The sequence below is a fragment of the Mus musculus genome, chromosome 13, assembly GCF_000001635.26.
Source record: "Mus musculus strain C57BL/6J chromosome 13, GRCm38.p6 C57BL/6J".
Lineage (NCBI taxonomy): Eukaryota > Metazoa > Chordata > Mammalia > Rodentia > Muridae > Mus > Mus musculus.
In genome coordinates, this window is record NC_000079.6 from 57,563,673 (window position 1) to 57,588,223 (window position 24,551).

The window sequence follows — 24,551 nt, forward strand, 5'->3', positions numbered from 1 at the left end:
TTCTATGTAGCATTCAGATTTGAGTTTGACAGTGGCTTCTGATCTTCACGACAAATGCCTATTCTAGCTTTTAATCCAGTGCCTTCTCTTAACCCTTTCCCGACCCTGTGGCTGTCACACACACATAGTCGATCATAGCAAAGGTTTTCCAACACTGCATCTTAATCAGAACCAGCGATGACATTGACCTCACTACAAAGTGGAGTTTCTATGTCTGTCTTCCTCGGGATATCGTACCCTCCAGAAGGACAGTGACTGGTTCTTTCTTTCTGGTTTTTGTTTTTCAAGGACCACTCTCATTGATCCTTCCTCCTCTGCCTGCCTCTGAGAGGAAGGGTGGCCAGTTTTTCTGTATTTCCAACATTTGTTACACACAGTCTTTTAAATACATGAGAAATACTAAGTTTAGTGCCATTGATAACAAAAGGTAAGCTAGAAGAGAAACATAAAGAGTGTAATTCATCAATGGATGCTACTGGGAGTGCACCCAAACAGCAACCAGTTCTTCTAACAAGCTCAGAGGGCTACATAGCCTCCATCCCGTGTGGATGTCGTGTTGAATTTACTTTGCTCTAAAAGTACTCTTTGGAGCACCCATCAGAAGACTTGTATAGAATGCACTCCTGATCTCATCTATCCATACTTATTGTAGGTATATGGACAGTTCAGCAGCTGTTGATTCAATCACACACTTACAAGGTGACCAGAGATATCAGTAGGATGGGCTGGCTAGACCCTGGCAACTCTCTTCCAGGTTGTTCCTATCTGGGTTCTTATAAATGTCACCTTTCACTTTTGGCCTTCCACATACTTCCTGTTCTTGCTTTGGACTCAGCTATGCTGCCTCCCTTGCCCCCATCACCACAGACCTGCAGCCGGGCGGTCTGATGACATCAGCTATAACCTAGCAATTCACTTGCTGTTGCGGAGTGGTCAGGGCCCATAGCACAAAGGTGGCAGAGCCATTGGTTTTTCAGAGATAAATAAATTTAGCAACATAATCCTGCTGTATATTTTAATGGCAAGAGGGAGGGAAGACTGGGACTGGGTGACGGATAAAGGCCCACACAGCAGACATGGTGCCTTTTCTTCCAGTCTCTGAAGGAGGCCTCCTGTGCTACTCACACACAGCATGCAGTCACATGTGAGTGTCTGTGGCAGAACTGCTCCTCTCTGCATGCGAACAGCTGCTGAAGGGGTAAAGCGACTCCAGAGAGGAAATAATAGCCAGAGCACATGCCAATCTAGAGGTGCAAATGCACCTCCTCCCCCGGCTTAGGCACACACAGAGACTCTCTCTAGGGGTGGCCACCATTAGGATCGTTCACAGGTAGAGAAACCAAAGTTACCTCATCAATGCCCATCACCAGCCTTATCCCCTATGGCTTCTCTTTGTCCGCTGCTTGCCTGTCTGAGATGAGCCTGTCAGCTCAGAGGTGCAAGAACCCATCAATGGACAATCTCTCCCTGGTAATAACAGTGTTTGTTTGCTGTCATCAAAGGACTGCATGCATTCTGTTCTCATGTTAATATCAGACTGCCCATTCAAGAATAAAATTGAATTTGTTTGCAAAATCAAAACTAATTGGTTCTAAAACAGGGATGGGAGATACCCAGATTGTTGACACGGTGGCTATTTTGAACCAGAGACAAAATAATGAATGTTAATTGAAATGAAAACATGTTAACCATTGAAATAATCTGTCATGTACAATGATGCTGTGATTTCTTGGTTGTTAGGGTTATTTCCGTCATTATCCTGTGTTATAAAATTACACAGGAACAGCATAATGACTTTTGTCGTTTATGAAAGGTTCTCACGTGACAAAGTCCTCATCCCAGCATGCATGAGCTTAAGAGTGACCCCCACCCCCTTTCCAAGTCAAGAACATTCCAGATACGAGATTCTGTCCAAACAAGACCAGATTCATTAATGAAGTAACAGAGCTACAGAAAAAGACTATCTCTCCATGTTAGGTGGTATGCTATGGTTGGGTGGTATCCTATGGTACTAGGTACTCAGTGTCTCCAGGCTAGGTGGTACCTTATGGTACTAGGTACTCAGTGTCTCCAGGTTAGGTGGTACTTTATGGTACTAAGTATTCAAGGGCATGAAAGACAAGCTATTTAGGGAAGCTGAAAATGTAAAGGGACAGGACTGTGATAATGAGAACAGCTGCTAAACTTTTACTGAGGGCTTTCAATACGCCACCATTGATATGGATATGACCCACTGCTAATAAATAGCCGGGCCCATGAAGAGCTCTGAGGGGTGACAGTCATTGCTTCAGGCATTCTTTATGCACTATCATATTTATTCCTCACAACAACTCCAAGAAGGAGACAATTATGATAGAACAAGGGAAATCTGGAGGGACAAGGAGCAGAGAGACTTCCTAGGCAAAGCAGACCTGTGGCAACGGGAAGGACCTATCATGCTGGGAAAGACCCAAACCTATCACACTGTGCCCACCCAGCTGTGAGGTGGAAGGTATCCACTTAGTCATCTGGAAGATCTTGTGTAGCTGCATCCCACCCTGGTAGTCTAGATGAGTCTGGTGAGGTTCACAAAGCATCTTAGATCAAGGCTTGGGCATGACAGATGGGATAAGCAGGCTCCAGATCAAGCCGACAGCCACCCTCCAGGCAAGCCAGCCCCAGTCAGAGCCTGTAGTACTTTCAAACACATGACAGCCTTTACTTTAAAAGTCTAGCCGGGCGTGATGGCACACGCCTTTAATCCCAGCACTCAGGAGGCAGAGGCAGGTAGATTTCTGAGTTTGAGGCTAGCCTGGTCTACAAAGTGAGTTCCAGGACAGCCAGGGCTATATAGAGAAACCCTGTCTCAAAAAACCAACCCCCCCCCCAAAAAAAAAAGCCTTAGAGTAGATTTGGGACCAACCAAAAGCTTTGCATCTTGTAATCTGTGGTGGTTTGAATATGCTTGGCCCAGGGAGTGACACTACTAGGGAGGTGTGGACTTGGAGGAAGTATGTCACTGTTGGGGTGGGCTTTGAGACCCTCATCCTAGCTACCTAGAAGCCAGTCTTTTCCTGTTTGCCTTCAGACCAAGATGTCACCCTCCTCATCTAGACCGTTCAGGGTGGGATGAAGCCATACAAGACCTCAATGCTGGGTGTACGGTGTGATGGGTCTGAGTCCTTCTTCCCATTGCCCCATGTCCCTTACAACAATTGCCTTGGTCACGGTGTCTCTTCACAGTGACGGAACCCAACTGTGGCTCACTTCATCAAGAGCCCTTTCGATCTGCCCTTCCCCTGGGCTGCAGGATGACCACAGCAGCCGAGGATGCAGCAGCCACTCTTTGTAGATGAGAGGAGCCGACAGCTTAGACTAGGATTTGTGAAACCACCACTCAAGCTGTACTTGTACAAGCAAACTGAAAATGAGTGAGAAGACACATCAGATCTATGACACATCCTTGAAAGGACAGAGGGCAGGCAGAGGGCATAGAAAACAGATGCTGAGCTTTGGGTGTCTCTGTAACTGTCCATTGTTTAAATTCGTAGGGCTATATACTGCTTGTTTTATCAGCCTAAAGCCTAAAAGAGAAATACATTTATTAAAGAGAGTTCTTAAAGAAACTGGGCTCACCCCTCCTGGCTTGTTCTTATTTCTGGAAATGTTTCTAAAGGCCCCAATTGTCAAAACAGGAGGAAAATCTCCAAGAACAGGAAGAAGATGGAGGGCGGGGGAGGTGGAGCAAAGTACTCACTGGCACAAGGGGGAAACCTGAAAGGCAGGTCATCCTATCTGACTATTACTATTTTGACTCTTTTAAAGCTAAGATCTCAAAACTGAAGGCACAAGCATCTCAAACCAGGAATCCAGAGGCAGTCTGTCTTTTCAACAAATACAAGTGTGTACCAGACACTGAGCAGGAAATGGAAAGCAAAAGTCAGCAGGGTAGTAATGCGCTCTCTACAGCGCCTGCTCAGAACAATCACTAGTATCAAGCACAGGGCAACTTAATCTCTCCGAGAAGGGAGTTTGCTCACAGGGGGCGCTACCTCTGTGATTTTGTTTTTATACATATCTTAAAAACACTAGAGACATAGAATTTGTGTGTGTGTGTTTGTGTGTGTGTATGTGTGTGTGTGTGTGAAGAAAAAGATTGTTACTCTGACTTGAAAAACCAGAAAAAAGAAAAAAGAAAAAGAAAAAAAAAGAAAAAGACTGTTAACCTAGCTAGGCATAGTGCCTGATGTCTGTATTCCTAATGCTCAGGTGGCAGAGGCAGGAGGATTATGAGTTAGTGACTTTCCTCGGCTATGTAGGAAGCACCATGATAGTCTAAGCTACCTCAAAATGCATGTGTGCGCACACACACATACATGCACACAGAAAGAACATACAGAAAGAACGAGGTCATATAGCACACACAGAAAGAGCATAGAACACATACAGAAAGACACAGAGACAGAGAGACAAAGGGAGAGACACACAGAGAGAGACAGAGAACCAAAGAGAGGATGCTTCATTATAACCCAGACATCTGGTGGTTCTTAGTTTGGGACATTACTTGAATCAAGGTCTCTTTAGACTTGCAAATCAAATATATTTGCCCGGAGATCTGGTCAGAGTGACAGCCTCTAGCCTGACACATCCTCAGTATTTCCCAACTGGGTAAAGATGATCAGCAGCCTGACTGGTCACCTAAATTCCACCAGGCTCCTGGAGATAACCTGAGAGAGTGACAGATCATAGCCAATGGCCAGAGGGCTCTGGGGGCAGAGACTAGTTCAGCTATAAGTTGTACTAGTCTCCTAAAAATCAACTGGCTCCTAAGCCTGGCTGTCAGAGCAGACATGAAAAACCTACATGTGCGTTTGTTCTCTACCTGCCCTGCTCCTCCACCACACGTACGCTAACAGGCCCCAAGTACAATCGGTCGGGAAAAACTGCCGAGTCAGCAGAATACAAGCTATCTGATGGAGCCAGAGAGATGGCTTGGCTCAGTCTTGAGAGCACTGACTGATCTTCCAAAGGATTAGGGTTCAAAGGCTTAGTCATACAGTGACCTACAACCACTTGACACCGTCTTCTGACCACTGTATATACAACACACATGTAGTTCACACCCGTAAGTGCAGGCATACACCTATACACATAAAAAAAAAACAAAAAAACAAAAAAACAAAAACAAAAAAAAAACCAAAACAAAACAAAAACAAAAAGAAACCAAAAAAGTAAAATTGAAGAAAAAAAAAATGAAATCACAGCCACTAAGAAAAAAAAAATACAGAGTAAACAGAGTTGACATTTCCTTATTCCCTTAGGAAAAGGGGTTGTAAAATCCGCTTCTTCTCAACTGTGGAAAGAAAAGAAACTGTTAATGTTGCCCACTGAACCTTCTTTCTTGGTCTAAGAGCCTTTAAGCCTTTGGACTGTAGAAGAACTCTTGGCAATCAACAATCAAGAAGGCAACTGCAACAAGCGAGCCCAGGGCCTGCCCTGTTGTGACTTTGCTTGATATGGACTCCCCTCCGCCTTCTCCAGGACAGAAAGACTGGGAGGATTTTGCTGACACAACTCCAGCTAAGTGTTTGCAAGCAGGGGTCTGAGCACCGGGATTGCGTTTCCACCCTGGGCTTTGCTGTTACAATCTTAGAAAACATTGGCTTGCATTTCTTGGGGCCAATTAATTATCATGAGAGAACTGTGCTTAAAAAAAAAATGCCTGTGTTTGTTTCTTGGTCACCAGCAGCAGGGCGTTCTGCCTTGGTAGGGGCTGTACGTGACCTGCCTTAGTTTGGAAAAAGTCAGCCGAAGGGAAGGGTGGCATTAGTAGCATGAAAGGCCTTTTAAAAACATTTTATTTAATATTCATACCTATAATGGGTTTTGATCAAATCTACACTTCTCCTGTCCCTTATTCTTATTTTTCTCTCTCAATATCATGTGTTTTAGGTTTTCTCCTTTTGTTTTATTTTGTTTGTTTTGTTCTGTTTAACACCTACTGAGTCAATACAGTGTTGTAACCTGTACATGAAGGAGGGTGGGGCGATCTCCTGTCTTACCCGGGCAGCTATCAACTGCCAATATCTCCTCAGATAGAGTAGACTTCAAGAGCTCTTCCCATGGTCATAATGGAATTCTATCTGGCTTTGTCTTGTGATGGTCTTACGAATGCTGCCCTGGCCACATGTATACAGCTGACCAGTCATGCCTGCCTGACCGGTAGGTTTGTTACAGACATCTACTTCCCCAGGTTCTTACAATCTTTCTTCCAATTCCAACCATGATGATCCCTGACTCCTTGAAAGGAAGGAGTATGATACAGACATCACACTCAGGGCTGAGCAAACCACAGTCTCTGAGTCTCTGCACTTTGACAAGTTGTGGGTCTCCGTATTAATCACCACTTAATACAAAGAGAATTCCCTCTAGTGGAGGTTGAGAAATGCTCTAAGCTACAGGTATAATAATGTTTACTACTGTCCCAGTTAGGGCTCCTAGTGCTGTGATGAACCATGCTTTCACTTCTAGTCTATCAACTGAGGAAAGTCAGGGCAGAAACTCAAGCAGGGCAGGAACCTGGAGGCAAGAGGCCATGGAGGGATGCTGCTTACTGGCTTGCTCCCCTGGCTTGCTCAGCCTGATCTATAGAACCCAGGACCAGCAGCCCAGGGGTGGCCCCAACCACAATAGGCTGGGCATTCCTACATCAATCAATAATTTTAAAAATGTCCTACAGGCTTGGTCTCATGAAAGGAGACATTTCCTCAGTTGAGGCTCCCTCCTCTTTGATGACTCTAGCTCCTGTCAAGTTGACATAAAACCAGCCAGCACAAGTATACTGCCCGTTTCACAGAATACTTGTGCTAGGTTCTCCTGTAGGGCCTAGGACCTAGCCAGTCCTGGGTTTGGGGCCCAGGTAATGTTTTAATAAGTTGAAATGGAAAAGGCAGGGTAGAGGAGGGATCTGAAGAAAGAAAAGCAACACTAAAGACCCTTAAAAACACTATGTAGAAAACCAGAACTGTGGAATCTCCCTAAAACATATACATAAAGAGGTTTCAAGGGCATTATCTTACAACCTGGGGTGGGAGTGGGGCAGCCCCTCACCCAAATGAAATAAGCCATTGAATAAAAAGACCAGTAGTAGGCATGAACTACCTCTTCAAGTTCTTGGTCTGTGGGGTTCCATAGACTCCCCTAGAACACTAAAATTTTCATTGTTCCTGATAACCCCAAAAGCTTGACAGGAAAGACCCCATTACTGGCTAAAACCAGTGTGGAATTAGGTGAAAGGCTGTGAAGAAGCCAAGCTGGTCCTAACTGAGAGCTTCATCCCCATTGGCTGGAGTTGATAGTGAAGAAAGGGTCTATGCACGCTACCAGGGAAGGAGAGTCATCAACCATCTTACCCAGTCACGAACCCTATGAGCACTGACTGATTGCAAGATATGCCCTTTGGTACAGTTGTGGTGTAATTGGTGTGAAAATAACCAACCTTTTCCGAATTGTATTCAAAGCCCACTCCACAGGACAGAACTCACACGACATATTTAAGAACTAGTCTGGTTGTGACATGGCGTTTGAGTAGCACCCAGCAGCTGCACACTATTACCCACAAACCATCACTACTGGGGTCATCCTCCAGAAATGCTGCATGAAGGAAGTGTATTCAATCATCTGTACACCATGGTCACATCTCAGATCTCTGGATCTGAGAGCTCTCTATACAACCGGTGTTAGATGGGAGAAGACAAAGATGCACAATAGTGTTTCTCATCTCTGTGGTCCTTACTGGTAGAGAATTTCCTGGCTGAAGTTTTCTAAAACTAAGCCCAGCTCCCTTGGTTTATGCATAGCTTCTTTCAGAATCTCCCTACCCCTTCCTAGGGGCAGCCCACTTGCCATAGTATTTAGAGGCTGTCTCTGGTACCTCTTCATTTCCCTTTAAGCATGTTTGCCTGGTGTTGCTGGATGCTTGTGCATGAACACACATACACACACACACACACACACACATACCACACCACACATACACAAACACACATACCACACACAACATATGCCCCATGCCCAACCACACATACCATAACACACATGTGCCCCATGCCCCATGCCCCATACCCAACCACACACCACACATCACAATACACATATACCACATACCATACATACCACACACCATACACACCACAGACCACAAACACCACACACCTTTTCTCAGTTGTTTCACAAGGAGAGACAGGATGCTCCGGCATATGTTAGCACAGTGTGTCTCCATGTTTCAGAGTAGAAACTGGACTAATGCGGAGAAGTTACCAAGAAAACAATACCCTGTGCACTCTGCCAGAGGAGCCAAAGGCCTTGGTGCTGCCTCAAAAGGGTTAGGAAGGGAGACTTCTAATTCTGCATAATTCAGAGCTCACTTGAAGAGGGGATGTCTTTATTTCTTCAATGCTGAGATCAAGTGAACCAAGAGTCCTGATATGTAAATCTTTAAAGTTGACTTTTCTCCATGAAAGAGATTGACAAGGTGGAACCAGAAAGGTCAGTGAGGCTGAAATGCTGGTCAGCAGTCGACCAGTCTATACTTCAGTAGTAGGACATCGTGTAGGAGAAAACGCAGGCCAGACTCCGGTGGTCAACTGACTTGCTACCCGGCACGCCATGCTCTGGAGTATGCCTAGACATCAGAACACTAAATTCCGAAGCAGCATGAGTAGCCTGCAGCTAGTACAGCTAGTGAGCTGCTGAGTCTGCAGTCTCCAAGTCCCTCTTTCTGTGCTTCTTCTGCAGAGAGACTCTGGTGGTGGTGTGATCGCACTCACTGTCTAACCGAGACAATGCCCTGAGCAGTCACAGTTGATAGAGACTCTGGTGGTGGTGTGATCATGCACTGTGAGCAGTCACAGTTGATAGGTGTCTACTATGTAATCCAGTGGTTCTCAGCCTTCCTGACGCTGCGATCCTTTACCATAGTTCCTCGTGTTGTGGTGACCCTCAGCCATAAAATTACTTTGTTGTTACCTCATAACTGTTTAATGTAAGTGATTGCTTAGTGCAATAAAGCAGACACTGTTCCCCTGAAACCATCTCCAAAGTGGTTCTTCTTGGCACACTTTACTGACCCATGGCACTGCAGTGTTATGGGGACACACCTGATAATGGCTGTGAAGGCTCACTGGGTGGAGTGCTTGCCTGTTACCCCATACTCTGCTATAGCAGTCTTTACTACCTACCATTCTGAGAACCAACTGAAGCAAAGTGTTTGCATTTACTACTAAAGGGCCACCCAAGACTATCACAGAGACCATCACAATAAAACCACTTTCCCTCATAACGTAAGGGGAAGAAATTGGTATCTGAAGAAACTGCTCATTTGGAGAATAGGTATAGGCAACATGGCTATCCCATCATGGCTCTGTCTACTTGGTTTATAGGTATATGTTGGGCTCACCGAGGGTAGAGAGTGGCAGCCACAGCCCTGAGGCCCCTTGGGGAGGTGGGCATCCCATCTGTCAGCCCTCCATTCTAGGCTTTTATCTCAGACACCACTCCCACCTTTTCTGCTGCTAGGTATGTAGCATGGCCTCAGGTTACTAGTCACTGCCATTCTTAGGAGCCAGAAAGGCAAATGCCCTAGGCCAAGGGATTAAAAAGTCCAACCTTAGACAGAGTCTGGAGTCTACGAGTTTCCTGGTTGAGCAGTCCTTAAGAATAAAAGTTGGGCATTTATAAGGGCTCAGAAGTAGGCAGAACCATGCAGGGCTCACCACAGACAACTGGAATGGAGAACACTCAGTGCCGGTTCCTGGCCTTGCCTCCTCTCTTAAGGTGGGTGTGCAAAGGTCATTCCGTAGCACCAGGAGGAACACAAACTGAGAGTTCTGAGAGGCAGACGGCATCTTGTCCCCCAGCTCCAGAGGGAAGATGACCTTTAAGTGTGTCCAGTCACTATGCACAGAGACAGGATGGGCAATGAGACAAGAACCTATTGAAGTAGGTCACAGGTCAGACAAGGGCAAAGCCCTGGAGAGAAGTAGGTCACAGGTCAGACAGGGGCATAGTCCTAGAGAGAAGTAGGTCACAGGTCACTTAGGGGCAGTGCCTTGGAATCAAGCTCTTTCCAGAGAACAAATTGTCACTGCTATGTGGTGATTTCTGTACAGGAAACACAGGGGAGTGGCCCTGTTCTCACGTCATCTCAGTTATCCTCCCCTCAGGCACCATTTTGTAACTCAGCCGCTTTTCCCAGTTCCTAATTAAGCACATTATCTAAATTTCACTTCTCTAACTTCTCCCTTAACTGACCTATTTGTCTACAAAATATTTGTGAACACCTATCACATGCCACATCCTGAAACAGGCACAGGAGACATGAAGCAAGTGGATTGTGTCCTCAGAGAGCTGGTACACAGAGAGGATCTGGGCTCTACCACTGAGAGGAACATGATGTCTTAGTTACTGTTCCATTGCTGTGAAGAAATACCAGGACCAAGGAAATTCATAGAAGAAAGCACTTAACTGGGGTGGGGTGGGGGGCATCCTTGCAGATTCTGGAATTAGTCCATTATCCCCATGGCAGGGACTGTGGTGGCAAGTGGGTTCTGCTAGAGTAGAAGCTGAGAACTTTGCATCCCAATCCACAAGCAGCAGGCAGAAAGGGGGACACGGGGATTAGCATGGGCTTTTGAAATCTCAAAGCCCACCTCCAGTGAGGCACCTCCTCCAACAAAGCCACGCCTCTTAATCCTTCCAAACAGTTTTATCAACTGGGAACCAAGCATTCAAACATAGGAGCCCATGGGGGACACTCTCATTTAAACTACCACACCGAGCAAAGAGGAGACTGTATAATGTTCTAAGTTCAAAGGATGTTTCATCTTCATGAATGGGGTTAGAGACTTTTCAAAAGAGACCACAGAGAGCCCTTCTACCACATGACATCCCAATGAGAAGGTATTGTCTATGAGGAACAGACTCCTACCAGACCCCCAGTCTTCAGGAACCTGCAGCATGGACTTCCCAGTCTTTAAACTGGAAGTGTCTTTTCTGTCCTGTGTAAAAGCCACCTAGCCTATGGTGCTTTGTTTATGACAGAGAGTTGGTGTAAAGAAGTGTGGTGCCTCTGTAATGAGACCTATACAGGAGAAGAGGCTCTGACCCCTGGTAACAGGTGAAGCTAGAAGAGGTCTGGAAGACTTCAAGCCAGGAAAAGCCCTATGATCAGACCTGGGTTGTTATGGGAAACTCTGACAAGGCAAAGGGAAAAGAAGACAGCTTCGCACAAAGCCATGATCTTTTCAAAGAAAACCTCAGTTACCCGAACAAAACTTTGGTGGGATCCAGACAAGGGTACTGTCCTGACGGAGGTTTTACATAGAAATGGCAAACATGCTACCAGAAACTGGAGGAAAGGTCATAGTCCTTCTAAAGTGGCAAAGAGCTTGGCTGATCGGTGCTTATGTCTTAATCCTTTTGGAAGGCAGAATTTGGAAACACGGACAGTGGATATTTGGCTGGCGAAATAGGAAAGCCCAGCACTGAGGGATTAGCCTACTTCCTCCAGACTGCTCTATGTAGCATGGTTTAAAGTCTGAAATGTTCACTGAAAGGCATCTGAACTTAAGATCTGCAACATTCTTGGCTTATGTAAAGAGGAAAAAGCTAAATGTGTGGCTAAAACTCCTGGTTAAGGAAAGGGTATGGGTTAGCATGCTAACAGAAACCAAGTACTGTGAAGGAAATGGGGAGATTAATTAGCTATGAAAGCAGAAGCCAAGAGTTATTGTCCAAAATGTCCTCTAAGAAAGCATTACAGCTACCTTCTCATCCCAGCTCAAGGTGCAGCAGCCCCTGCCAGCCTTGTGGGACCAACACAAAGAACCTTCATTAGATCAGTGTTCATTAACACATAGAGCACAAACCTATACAGATCCAGAGGTGTGAACTGCCAGACCAGGGAGCCAAAGGCAAGAACCCTACAGACAGAGTCATTCTGGAGAAGGGGTGGTACCTGGCTCCTCAGGGCCCAACCCTTTTCTATCAAAGCTTGAGGGGGGGCAATACTATGACCATGTGAGTCCAGTAGGTGAGGTGCCTGCCCCAGGGAACCTCTGGTAGGAGCTCTGTCCAAGTGGGCCTTAAAGTCAGAGCAACAAGTTCAGAATGATGCTGTCTTTTAAAAGTATGTATGTATCATTATTGTGTGTGTGTGTGTGTGTGTGTGTGTGTGTGTGTGTGTGTGTGTGAATATGTATACATACACACAGATGTGTGGCTGTATGTGGAGGCTACAACAGGGCCTCAGGCTCTCCTCTAGAAGTCTCTATCTAGTCATTTGAGGCAGAGTCTTTCCCTGAATTTAGAGTTGATGCTTACTTGCCAAGGCTAGAAGCCAGCAAGTCTCAGAGATTGTCCTGTCTCCACCTGTGGTCCTCTCTGCTCTCACAGATCATTGGCTGATGCAGTCCACAAGGGCAATGGAAGCAGAGATGATGAGTTGGGTGGGTAGGGGGCAGGGATTTAGAAGCCCTGTGAATCCATCTGTAAGGTGAATGACCACACTGGAACCTTCTATAAGGAGGCAGATCAACTTTACTTGGGGTGATTCAAGGCTTACAAAGTTTTGGGGGATTGAGGGTAGGAACATTCAGGATGGGCAAAGGCTGGGGACTTTGGGGTAACTGAAATGCCTCATTAACATGGGGAAGCATTTCAGGAATCTCAGGTGCTTGCTGAGTGGGTTCTTATCAGGAGAAAGGAAATTGGTCCTGTAATCCAAGTAAGGTAACATGACATTCTTCAGGTAGAGGTGTGTGTCCAGGCTTATAAATCCCCAGACAAGGTCCTTAGAATTCCCCAGACAAGGTCACAGAAGGGGAAGGCCTGCCAATGAACGGCATCCTCCACATTGCTGCTAAGCTCAGAGGCTATCTGGCCATGGTGGACTTTGGCCTTAATTAGCAAAGTTTTCCCATATCCACCCAACTTGGGGTCAGGGTTAAGAACATGTGTTCAACATCTAGTTTGTTATCTGGGTGCTGGCTCTATTGTTCCCTTTATATGGATTTTTCTCTTTGGGAAAGAATGCGTGTGGAGCGCCTTAGCTCTGTCCCAGCATCTGTTCAGGAAGCGCCTGTATTAGTTCATAGACTCACGGTGGTGAACAGTCACCCGAGGATGAGCGGTACCTAGAGTCTAACCTGTATCCAGTTGCATCTTCTTGACAGTATGGAATTCGACTTTAAAGCTGATAGTGAAACGAGTTGAAGACTATTGTTATGAAGCGAGTAAAGACAGGAACTAGGGAGAGCCAGGATAGAGTGGAACACAGAGAGTCAGTGCTTCTGCTGCCTCTCCATCTTGAGACTGAATTCCAAATGCTAGAGTATCTGAATGGGAAGTGGCTGGGTCTGGAGAGAGGGACTAGTGGCTCTATTGCCCTTTATTCTTTTTCTTATTTTTGTGCGTATGAGTGTTGTGCTGACATGTATGTACACACATCGTGTGCATGCTCAGTGCCCACAGATGCTAGATGATCCTGGAGCTGGAGTTGGTGGTGGTTGTGAGCTGCCCAGTGTGGGTACTGGGAACTAAACCCAAGTCCTCTTCCAGAGCAGCAAGTGGTATTAACCACTGAGCATTTCTCCAGCTCCAGATTTACTTCAAAAAGAGGCTGGGGAAGTATCAGTGGCTTCTCCTGCTATGTAAGGGCCTGACCAAAAAACAAAAACAAAAACAACAACAACAACAACAACAACAACAACAACAACAACAACAACAAACCCTCTAAACACCAGGAAATGGATGATGCTAGGCATGGTACCTGGTGTGAATTTTACATCTCTAAGAATCTGAGAAACAAAATTTTTTTGTTTATAAGCTGTCCAGCCTCCAGCATTGTATTACAGGAGCCAAAGAGATGAAAGCAACAATGATATGATCTAGAACACTGCATATTTGAACTTGTGTTAATCCTGAGATCTCTGAGGATGACAGTTACTAACGGTCCCATTTTGCTGCTCTTGGGGAATCTGACTCTTACCTAAGAGACTAATGTTTACTGCATGGTCACTGTATCTTTGACCCTGGGTACTGCACACTAGTGTGCTTTACTTACTATGATGTCATGGTGTAGGGTTTAGACTCATGAATTCATGAGTGGAGATTCAGGGCAGAAAAATAGATTGAGGGCAGAGAGGCTTTTCTATGTAAGATGGGTTTATGGGGGAGAATTATCACTTAACAACCGTTAATATTGACACCACATGCCAATGTTGGTCACTGTATTGTCTGAGTCAGTTTCCTTGCCTGCTGCCAACTACTATTGACTACTGTTGTCGCCTTCTCCAGCTTCTATCTTTCAGCTCCAGCTGCATCTGCAAGAGTCACGCCCTTCTTAGAACTGCAGCTGTGTGTAGTGGGACTGTTCACTTTCTCAGTAAGAGTGAGGCACCTGTGACTTTACCTTCCTCCACTAGAACACAAGCTCAACATGGAGATGGTGTTCTGCGCACACCTCCACTACACCCCCACTATACACATCACACACACACACACACACACCCCTCCACACACACCACACACATCATATATACATACATACACACACACACACATATGACACACACACACCTCCACACACACCACACACACACACACATACCTCTACACACACCACACACATCATATATACATACACACACACACACCACACACCTACCACACACATCACATACACACACATATACATACATATACACACACACTTCCAACAATTCTCCCATATAGCACAGAGTTTGCCTCAATGAGTAAGAATTCAAGGAAATTCAGTCTTTTCTAAAGCATAAATTCTCCTTCTTAAAGCTACACAGCTATCCATTCTACACTGCTGAGAAGCAAGCCTGTGTCTGCGGCCATCAGGACACGACATGACAAAGCCCTGCCTTCCTTCTGGGTTTACACCATCCATTGCCTTTTCTACCAGTACAGGCTGCTCTATCCTCACTTCCTTTGGAACAGCAGGACCCTTCTCCTTCCTCCTCACTCAGAAGCCTGTGCCTTTGTTCCCTCTACCAAGAATACTTTCCCCTACTCTTGCCTGTGTCACAAGGTCTCCCCTCTTCAATCAAATGGAAGTGACCAACATGAGCCCTGTGTCTTAAGCTACAGAACACTTATCACCCGTGATTAGATTTTCAGTTGCATTCTAACCATATTTTCTAATAGACTTAATATCTACAAGGATAGACTACACTCATTTATCACAGAATTCTAAACATACAGTGTGGTGTCTAGAGAAAGGTACCTACATATGAATTAATACCCTTGACCTTACTTACCATCACAAGCTGGTATGAACTATCAAAGTCACTGCCAGAAAGAGCTAAGCCCCAGCTTTCACTGTTCCCATTTTCCCCAGAATCATTCTGGTACACAGCAAGAAAATGGATCTCAACCCAGACAGGAGGGCAGCCCCACCACCTTGTCTCTGCTTTAGGATTTCTCATGGCTATGAGATGCTAAGCCATAGCCCAGCCATTAGACCAGCATCACCCATTAGAGTTCACCCTTTGGCTCACTGGAAAGCATTGTATCTTTGAAATCATCAGAGGCAAGGCAGGCTGCCAGAAGTCCTTTTCTCACCTGATAATGGAAGCATGCAGGTTCAATGTGGACTCGTGAAAAGCATCACTCAGGAGTAAGCACTGGAACAGAACCAAGGTCCTCCAACTAATTAACATCATCTCTTGTCCTTCTGTGCTCGAGGGCCTTCCCTCCGCCCACCCCTCCACAAAGAACATTAAAGACAGAACATTAGCTTGGGAGCATTCTATTTAAAACACAGAGTCCTTCTAAAGATAGTCTTGAGAGTTCATCTACTCATCCTGATCCCGTTTTCTGGCTCAAGGATCTGTAAGGTCAGTGCCCAGATTGGGGTCTACTACAGTGTCTGATATCCATAAGAGCGTCTTTCAGGGTTCACTGGTTGGATTAAGCTGGTGTGAAACACTGGCACTGAAATTAGACAAGTGGGGAATCCTGATGAGGACCAGGGGGCCAAAGTAGATCGATGGTAATACAGGAAGAAGAACGCATTTAAGGAAACCAAAATAGAAAGGAGGAAAAATGAAAAACTTCAACCTTACAACTTCCGTTCATGTCTTTTGGGTGACTACATGGATTGGGCCTACCTGACTGCTAATCTGCCGCCATAACCCATGTCCTCAGGATGGGTGATGAGCATTAGCTTCAGCTTACTGCGGGGCACTCAAACTTGTTCATTTCCCAATGAGCAGGGACAGACGTGTGAGCATGGTCACATGATCCACACCTGTGTGCCCTCAGCAGTGACAGGATCCCACAAGGAACCCATACCCAGTGATTATCTATTCCAAATGGCATACCCACCTCAGCCTCCTTTTTCCTCACACACTGAATTTTGAAGCTAGAGATTTGCCACTGGGTACATTACTTAATAAGCAGACGCAGAAACAGTGCCTATACTCCCAACATCTGAGGCAGCATTCAGAGCCGGAGCTCACTGAACGCTGCTGCCATTCAGACGTGGAGGCAGGAAATGGGAAGGTGTCCTTAAACAACCCTGTGCCCCTCAAAGAAACCAGTCATCTCAGCACCACAGATGCTGGGCTTCTTAACATCTGGGCACATGCACATCCTAGGAAGCCAACCGGAAAACATTCCTCATCTCCTGTAGACAGGAAATGGCTCAAAGAAAGAATGACAAGGAGCCAGTGCTTTAGTCAAGGGAACAGATGAACCCACTTTTGTAGGCAGTGAAGTCTGGGAACCTAGAAAGGGGCTAACAATGAGGCAGAGTTCTTGCTCATGAGGGCCACACCCCAAAGCTGCCACACCAAGCTATGAGACTCACTAGGAGCCTGTGACAGCTAAGCCTGTCCTATCCAGCCAGTTTCGGGTGGCATTGAGAGTATGGCTTTTAAGAGAAGGGAGACAAGGAAAGACAACACTAGGGTGCCACATTGTACTAGAAAAGGTGCTTTTGTTGATTAAAGGTATCTTTGTAGATCTGGCTACATCTTTCTGCAGCTGATGGTGATTGTTGCAAAGTTACACAACTGGTCAAATGCAGGAAACAAGTGGAGTATGGTACCCAACCCCAACTGATAATCTACAATACAACTCCTAACCAGGCTAGGGAAATCAAGGAAGAAGGGGAGGGAAAGTTATCAGAATCACAGGACCAGGATGCCTACTGGGAGATGGAATATTCAATATGGGGCAGAGAAGCAGAACCTGTGAAACTGGTGTCCTCAGCAAGACCTGTGTAGTGACACCAACAGGTGACAGGACATCGTGATGAAGTAAAGTTACACTCCCTACCCCACAGGTGCAGCAGAGGAGGAGAGAATCCATTTTCTCTAGAATGAAATCCTGAAAGGTCACCCAATCCAAAGTGGTCATCCTAAACATAAATACATACACAGAACATTAAATAAACTTAGTAGGTGCATGCGTGCATGTGTGGGGGGGGGGGGAGGTATGTGTGTGTAATGATAACTGAAGAAATCTTAAATTTAAGAGAGAGATGTGAGAGGGGTTGAAGGTAAGAAGGAGGGGGAGAAATGATGTAAGTATATTACTCCTGTATGAAATTCTCAAGAAAAGAAGACTTTAAAACAAACCATTATATATTTGTGAATCTGCCTTGCGATGTGACACATACCTCACAGTACAGTGTCTGCCTCACATGCTGTCCCTTGCTCCAGGGGATGAAAAATTCCATGCAATTATTCACATTTCTGACACAGATTGCTTTTTTTTACTCTCTACTGCCCCTGTCAACAGGATCAGCCAATCAGGGCCTCCAGTTTCATAGAGGAAGGAAAACAATGGGCTTGGGCTACAAAACTGTGCCCAGGGAGGACGCCACGGCTGCATCCTGAGCACAGATGGGCAGTGTCTCTGTTGTAAGATCTCATGGGTTTAAATTAACTCAGCATCTCTACAATTAAGGAACACATGCTTTAGATGAATACTTCTGGAAAAGTGGCGAAGAAGAAGAAGGGACCTGGACCAATGTATGTGGGCATAGACGGGAGGAAATAGGTTTAATACCAGCATCCAGACCGATTGCTTGATAAGGACAGGTACTAGGAGAAAGGGGTCGAGGATTCTAGATGGCAGGGCCTCAGAGACCAGGAGAACAGTGTCTGTCCCCTTGAAGATCATCTTTAGGTACCCCTTCCCAACTACATCCCCAGTTGCTTCTGTGTGACATAGGTACAAAGTGAGGAATTGCACACAGATGAAAATCTGCCCCTCAGTGGCCATGTGCAATTGGGACAATTATTTATGGAACCTGAGCAGCAGCTTCAGTCACCTGGGGTACATAACCCAGTCCTGCTAAACAGCTGTGAGATCCCTCCATGCAAACTGCTTTGAAACACAGTAAGCAGCCAGCCAGTCCTGGGTTGAAACATTGTGCTTCCCTCTCCTTCTCTTCCATAGTTTGTACTTGGCATGAGGTCTACATATACAAATTGTGGGCCTTTGCCAGATGACAGACCACAGTGGAGCCTTTTCGGTTTACCACAGAGATGGACCCCAAGAGGGTGAACCCAAATGTAGCTGTGATGCTTGAATAACCAGTAGAGGAATAATAGCAAGCTCTTCCCAGACCCAAATCCTGCCCATGAAGAGCCTCTGAGCTTAAAACAGAACCCAAGGCAGCGTGTGGTTCCTCACAGAAGGGACCCAAGCCATATCAGTGTAGTTTCCTAGTAATGAAGGTGGTCTCTAAGACACGGCAATATGCCTTGATGCAGGAAGCATCAGAGAGTCAGCCAAGCACCCGGGAGCCTGGCACCTTCCACATGGCCATGTGCCTTCTGAGCCTCCACAGCTATGTGTATGTATAATCAACCGGTTCAAAGCCCCTGTAGCGGGAGGCAGTGCTTTGTTGTAAAACAAAACTGAGATGAAACACCCTCATCCTTTCAAATATCCTCTGAGAGTTTGGTATTTGAGGCACATCCTGTGATGTGTTTCTCTCTGACCTCAAACACTTTGATTCTTTTTATTCAAGTTCACATAAAAGAAGAGAAAACTCTGAGACTGGTCTACTGCATACCCAAAGCCTCGATGGCATCTAAATTCTTTTGCTGGCGCAGAGAATTAGTTGTTATTCCAGATAGTAAGGAAGCAGAGATGAAGGGCCATTATATTAGAGGGGCCCAGCCCTCTGGGAAGTTGGGCCGTCTCTCGCTCCTTACTTAAAAATAGATGAGTTCCCATAGCTCCCCAAGGCTTTGAAGGGTTCCATGCCGACGCCTGCGCCCCCATTTGCTGCACTCCGGCAGAATCAGAGAACGTGGTTTGTCTGGAAGGCCCCAAACAAATGCTTTCAATTTTCTATTCTCCAAATGAAAATCAATGGTAAGAGAGAGGTAAAAATCAATGTTCAGCCCTCTGCAGGGAGCCCCCCACCTCCTTCCCCTTCCTCCACCTCCTCTCCCTCTCCCCACCTCCACAGAGCAGCAGATTTGAAACAATAATTCCCCACCAACAGAGATACCCTGCTGCCAGAGCCCTCTGTTGGCTCTGTCCCCTTGACAATATTCTACTTAAAAATACCCAAGAGGATTTTTAAAAAAAGAAACTATGACAAGAATGAATAATGAGATGTTGTTCCAACACACCCCTTCCCATTGCTAGTAAACTCAGTTACAAATGGAGTCTCTGGCATCCCAGGATGGAGTCTGACTCCTCTGTTTCCCAAGGGATCTGCCTTATGGCCATGAGCTATAAAATGTGTAGCCATTCACATGTAGACACTCTCAGATTGTCCTTGTCCCCAGGCAACTAGTATGCTTTCTGTCACTGCAGATAGGTAGTCAGTGTCTCTTAATTCTTCACTTGGCCCCAGAAGGGAGGAAATGGAGATTGTCACACTGTCTACTTGAGTGTGATTCTTTTCACTATTTGATTATCACATGATCGTTTGATATATTAATAGCTTATGTGTGCTCATTGCCGAATAGTATCGATTATAATGGAAATGCCACAACTGGCTGATAGCTTCACCTTGAGTTCCTTACTATCTTGACTCTAAATGAAGCTGATACAAACATACATAAGAGTGCTTTTACATGTACAAATGTAAAGTAAACCCTTTGAAATATCTTCTCCCAGCATGTCTGGACTTTAACACACACACACACACACACACACACACACACACACACACACACACACACACACACACATCTGATATGGGTACAGAACATCAGACATCTTCAGTTTTGGTGCAATCTCATTTGCTCTGCCACACTTAGGAAGTCTTCATCAAAGCCAAGGTCAGATTTTCCTTTGAAAGTTTTACAGACATTGTGTGTGTGTGTGTGTGTGTGTGTGTGTGTGTGTGTGTGTGTGTGTGTGCTTACAAATGTGACCCACCTCTCAAGTTAAATTTTAACACAGCATGCTATGTAATTAAAAATTCTAAGCATGGTTTACAGTACCATAAAGTATTCATGTATCCACAGCCACATGGACTATTGGCTAAAAAGTCTTGACAAAAACAAGTCAACAAGCCAAACCAGGGGCTGAAGGGGCGGCTCAGCAGTCACCAGCACTGGCTGCTCTTCCATAGGACCTGTTTGGTTCCCAGCACCCACATGGCGCCTATTCCAGTGGATCCAATGCCCTCTTCTGACTTCTGAGGACATTAGGCACATAGTGTGGTGCAAACATTTATATACAGGCAAAATGCTAATATGCATAAAATAAACAGATTTTAACAGCAACAACAACAAGAAACAAGAAAAGAAAAACCAGAAGACTAGACAAAACATATTGACATGTTTTAGTAGCTGTATTTCAACAGTATGGCCATTACCTACTTCCTATTTCTTTTTAATTTTTTTTTCTAGAGTAAGCATCCCAAAAGTAGACTTGAGAATGTTTAAGTCATCAAAGAGAAGCCATCCTGAGCACATGCGGTACTCTGGGGTGCCCAAGCGATCCCATGGAGACCGAAGCAGGAGCATCTGGCCCTGAACCAACCTCTTCCCACACCCACCGTGCTGCTTAACAGTAGGAAGAAGTGAACGGATTCGCAGAATTCTCCGAGAAGGTTATTGATAGAGCAGAAGGGTCCCCTACAGATCACCTCACCAGGTAGGGGGAGACTCTAGCAGAGGGAGGCCTGATTGGCCACTTCCCTTCCCACCACCCATCAACACTGTTTGGTCAGCCCTGAAATCCTGTGGGCACAGATTTGTGCTCCCTCCCAAGAGCTTCTATAGCCACTTAAGCTCCACGGGCCATCCAGGTCCAAGGCCTCTCCCTGACCCTGCCCTTAATCCACGTGCAAGCCAGCCTACATCTGGGGCCTCCTCATTGACTGGGGCCTCCAAGCTGCCTCCTGGTCTGTCGGCAGCTTCTCAATGTCTAGAAGTAAGACTTTTTCCCCTTGAGCTGCAAGGACCCAGCTTGGCTAGCAGCCTTGTCTACAGATGTTTTGCAGAATAAAAAAGCACTTCCCTGATTGAGGAATAAATAGAGCTGTCAATAGTCTGTCCCGACTCTAGGGGACCCCTGAAGTTTAATGTGGAAGGACAGATGTTTCATCTGGGAAGGCATCCAAGGCTCTCTGGGGAGTTACACAATTGGTTACCATCGAGGACTGTGAAACCCTACTGCTGAGAGAGATATCTGGTAAAACAACTACAGTGACCACACACGGGCCTCCTAGGGCCAGGCCACCTCCCCAGACCTGCTAAGGAAGAGGATGCACTATCTTAGCCAAAACACCTTCTGGAGTTGTTTTCTAGTAGTGAGCAGGGCCCTATGATCAGAGATGCTGTCATGATCTGTGACTTCCCTGTTGCAAATCACAACGAGACAGCAGAAATGTCACCACAGTCCTTGAGACCTCGCTCAAGGGCTTGAAGGCAGCACACTCAGACTGGGGGTGGGGTGGGGGAGGGATAGAAAACCAAGGGGAAGTTGCTCCTTCCTCAGGAACGTATGCAGTTGGGAAGGAGGGTTCTGGCTGAGCTTCCCAGACCTATTCAGACAATGATAACTATTATGATAATTGTCTTACTAATTGCTAGAATGGCTGGCATTGGCATTAAACCACCATGATACACCATCACCTTTATTGAACTTTCACACAAAATGTTCTGTGTCTTCACAATAAATGCATTTAACAGATGAAGAAATTCAAATTTAGTCTCACCAGTTTACCTCTCACGTTTACATGGGCATGGGGGATCTAACAAGGGATTGAACCCACATTTGTCTCATCCCTGAATCTGTGCACAAAGCCATTATAATTTCATGGATACAGGAGGTAGAGACTGGACTTCCCACACAATCTGAGAGTGATGCTCAGAGCGTGGTGTGCCCAGGGAAATACCACGGACTCCTGGACATGTCTGACTACCGAGGTGGCTGCCTTGGTCTCAAACGCATTTGAATTTAAGACTAAAAATCTTTCATCTGGTATTTCTGCAAATTCCAGGGAAGGGCATTGAGGCATTCGCCAACATATATATCCATGTATATATACATAACATATGTGCACACACATATATAGGGAACTGAATGGTTGAACAACCTGGAACACTATCCCCAAGAACATTCCGTTGATTGCTGCTAATGGGGCTCCTCTATCCTCCAGTGCAGAAATCACAAGGGGTGTGTGGACTGGAATGGTTTTCTTGGAGTGTAAGTACCTAAAGAGGCTTCAACTGATACCAACAAAATTATTTTTACATCCCACTCAGTAATGACCTACACATGATTAAGATAAAATCCCAGCACAGAGAAGAGGAAGTAGGCACACCCTTAGCCAAGAAGCTATTTGCCATTGGTAGCTGCTGGGAGAGGGAAAACCAGTTTTCTTCAATGGAGTGACTACTAAGATCTATCAACCACACTTAAGGGCAGGACCCATCTGACTCTGGAAGAAGCACCAATCTAGGAAACAGCCACACACACCTCAGCACTTTTTATCTGGTCCTTATAGACACAAATGCTGACTGCACATAAAACAGCGTTGAAAGCGATGCCCGACACAGGATTCTGGTGGCTGAGTCTGTGGTCATAGGCCCCTGACATAGGGAAGACAGAGGCAGAGGCTCATTGGACCTGAGAGAGGCTCTGTTTTGATACTAGCACTGATTTCCCAGGTGGGACAGGACACTATTCAGAGGAAGCCACTGAGTGGGTAAAAGACAATTACAACACACCCCAGGAAGAAGAACCAAAGGGCCCAACTCCAAAGGCCACCATCATGAACTGTCAAGGGGAAGCACCCTGCAGCACAGCCCAGGGTGTCACACTGGAGCTAATAAAGCCAAGACAAGCTGTAGGAAGCTCCAATTTCTGAAAGACCTGCTTCCCCATGCTCAGACTGTCATCTGCTGCCGGAACAGTGAAGAAAGGGCCTCCTCCTGCTCTCTTGGGTGTAAGCTTCCTGGACCTAGATGACAGGGTCACTTGGGGAACAGGAAGTGGTGACAAAAGGGGGCTTTTCTATTAAGATGGGAACTCAAGAGTCAAAATTAAGATTTTTGAAAACTTAAGGTTGCTGTTCTTAGCACTGGGGAGGTGGCTGGTCAGTTAGGAGCACTGGCTACTCTTGCAAAGGACCTGGGTACAATTCTCAAGGACAGGGGATACAATTCCCTCTTCTGACCTTTGTGGACACACATATGCAGGCAAAACACCCCAACATATTTTAATAACAAACAACAACAACAATAATAATTTAAAAAAGACTGCTGTCCTTTTGTATGCCTGAGCTTGCAATCCGTGATCCTTACTATCAATCACCTGAGCACCATTTAAAATGGTGACAAACACACTGTTCTCTTTTTCGTCCATCCTGAGCCCAGTGGAGCCCGATTGCTTCAGTTCTACCAGCCGCAGAACACCCCTAACTTCTAGCTACTCCCTTCCCCACCTTACCTGGGCAACAGGTGCTTGCGGCTGACACACAGAGCCGTCTGGTAGTCCTGGGTCACACATACTTTGTGCGGGCTGCATTTCACCTTCAGGCAGGGGTCCTTGGATGGGTCCAGGGCTGAGACAGAAATAACAAGGAGAGCAGGGTTAGCACCTCCAGGGAAATTCAATCTCCATCACCACTCCCATAAACAAGTGGGAAATAAACCAGCTGTGAATGTTTGTGCCGTTTCCTGAGGTTGGTGGGGACAGAGAGGAGCCCCAAGCCAGGCGAGCTCTGCATTCGTCACCCAGGCCTCTCAAGCATCGGGATAGCAACTCCTTTGCATGCTGGGCATTTCAGCACCATGACTTCAAGCAGGAATTACTCTTAAAAAACAAACAAACAAACAAACAAACAAACAAAAAAACCAACTTTCACAGTTGTACATGATCCAAGGACCAAGAGTTATTTGGTCTGGTGTTCGTTATTGCCTGATGTTGGTTTGTGTGAGTCCTTCTATACTTAATCTTAATTATTTTCTATTACATATACCTAACATCCTTGCTGCAAACATTGTTTGCTCCTGTTCAATAAAAAATAGACCTCATGCATGAATAATTTAAGT

The 24,551-nt window shown here is 45.7% G+C and overlaps 1 protein-coding gene across 5 annotated transcripts in view; it reads right to left on the reverse strand.

The window, feature by feature from the left end:
* Positions 1-24,551, reverse strand: part of Spock1 (sparc/osteonectin, cwcv and kazal-like domains proteoglycan 1) — a 487,138-nt gene that overhangs the window by 142,478 nt on the left and 320,109 nt on the right. For all 5 annotated transcript variants that reach the window (NM_001166465.1, NM_001166464.1, NM_001166463.1 and 2 more), the window contains one exon: positions 23,947-24,061. In NM_001166465.1, coding sequence (NP_001159937.1) covers positions 23,947-24,061 — 115 coding nt within the window. The remainder of the gene's footprint in view (positions 1-23,946; positions 24,062-24,551) is intronic.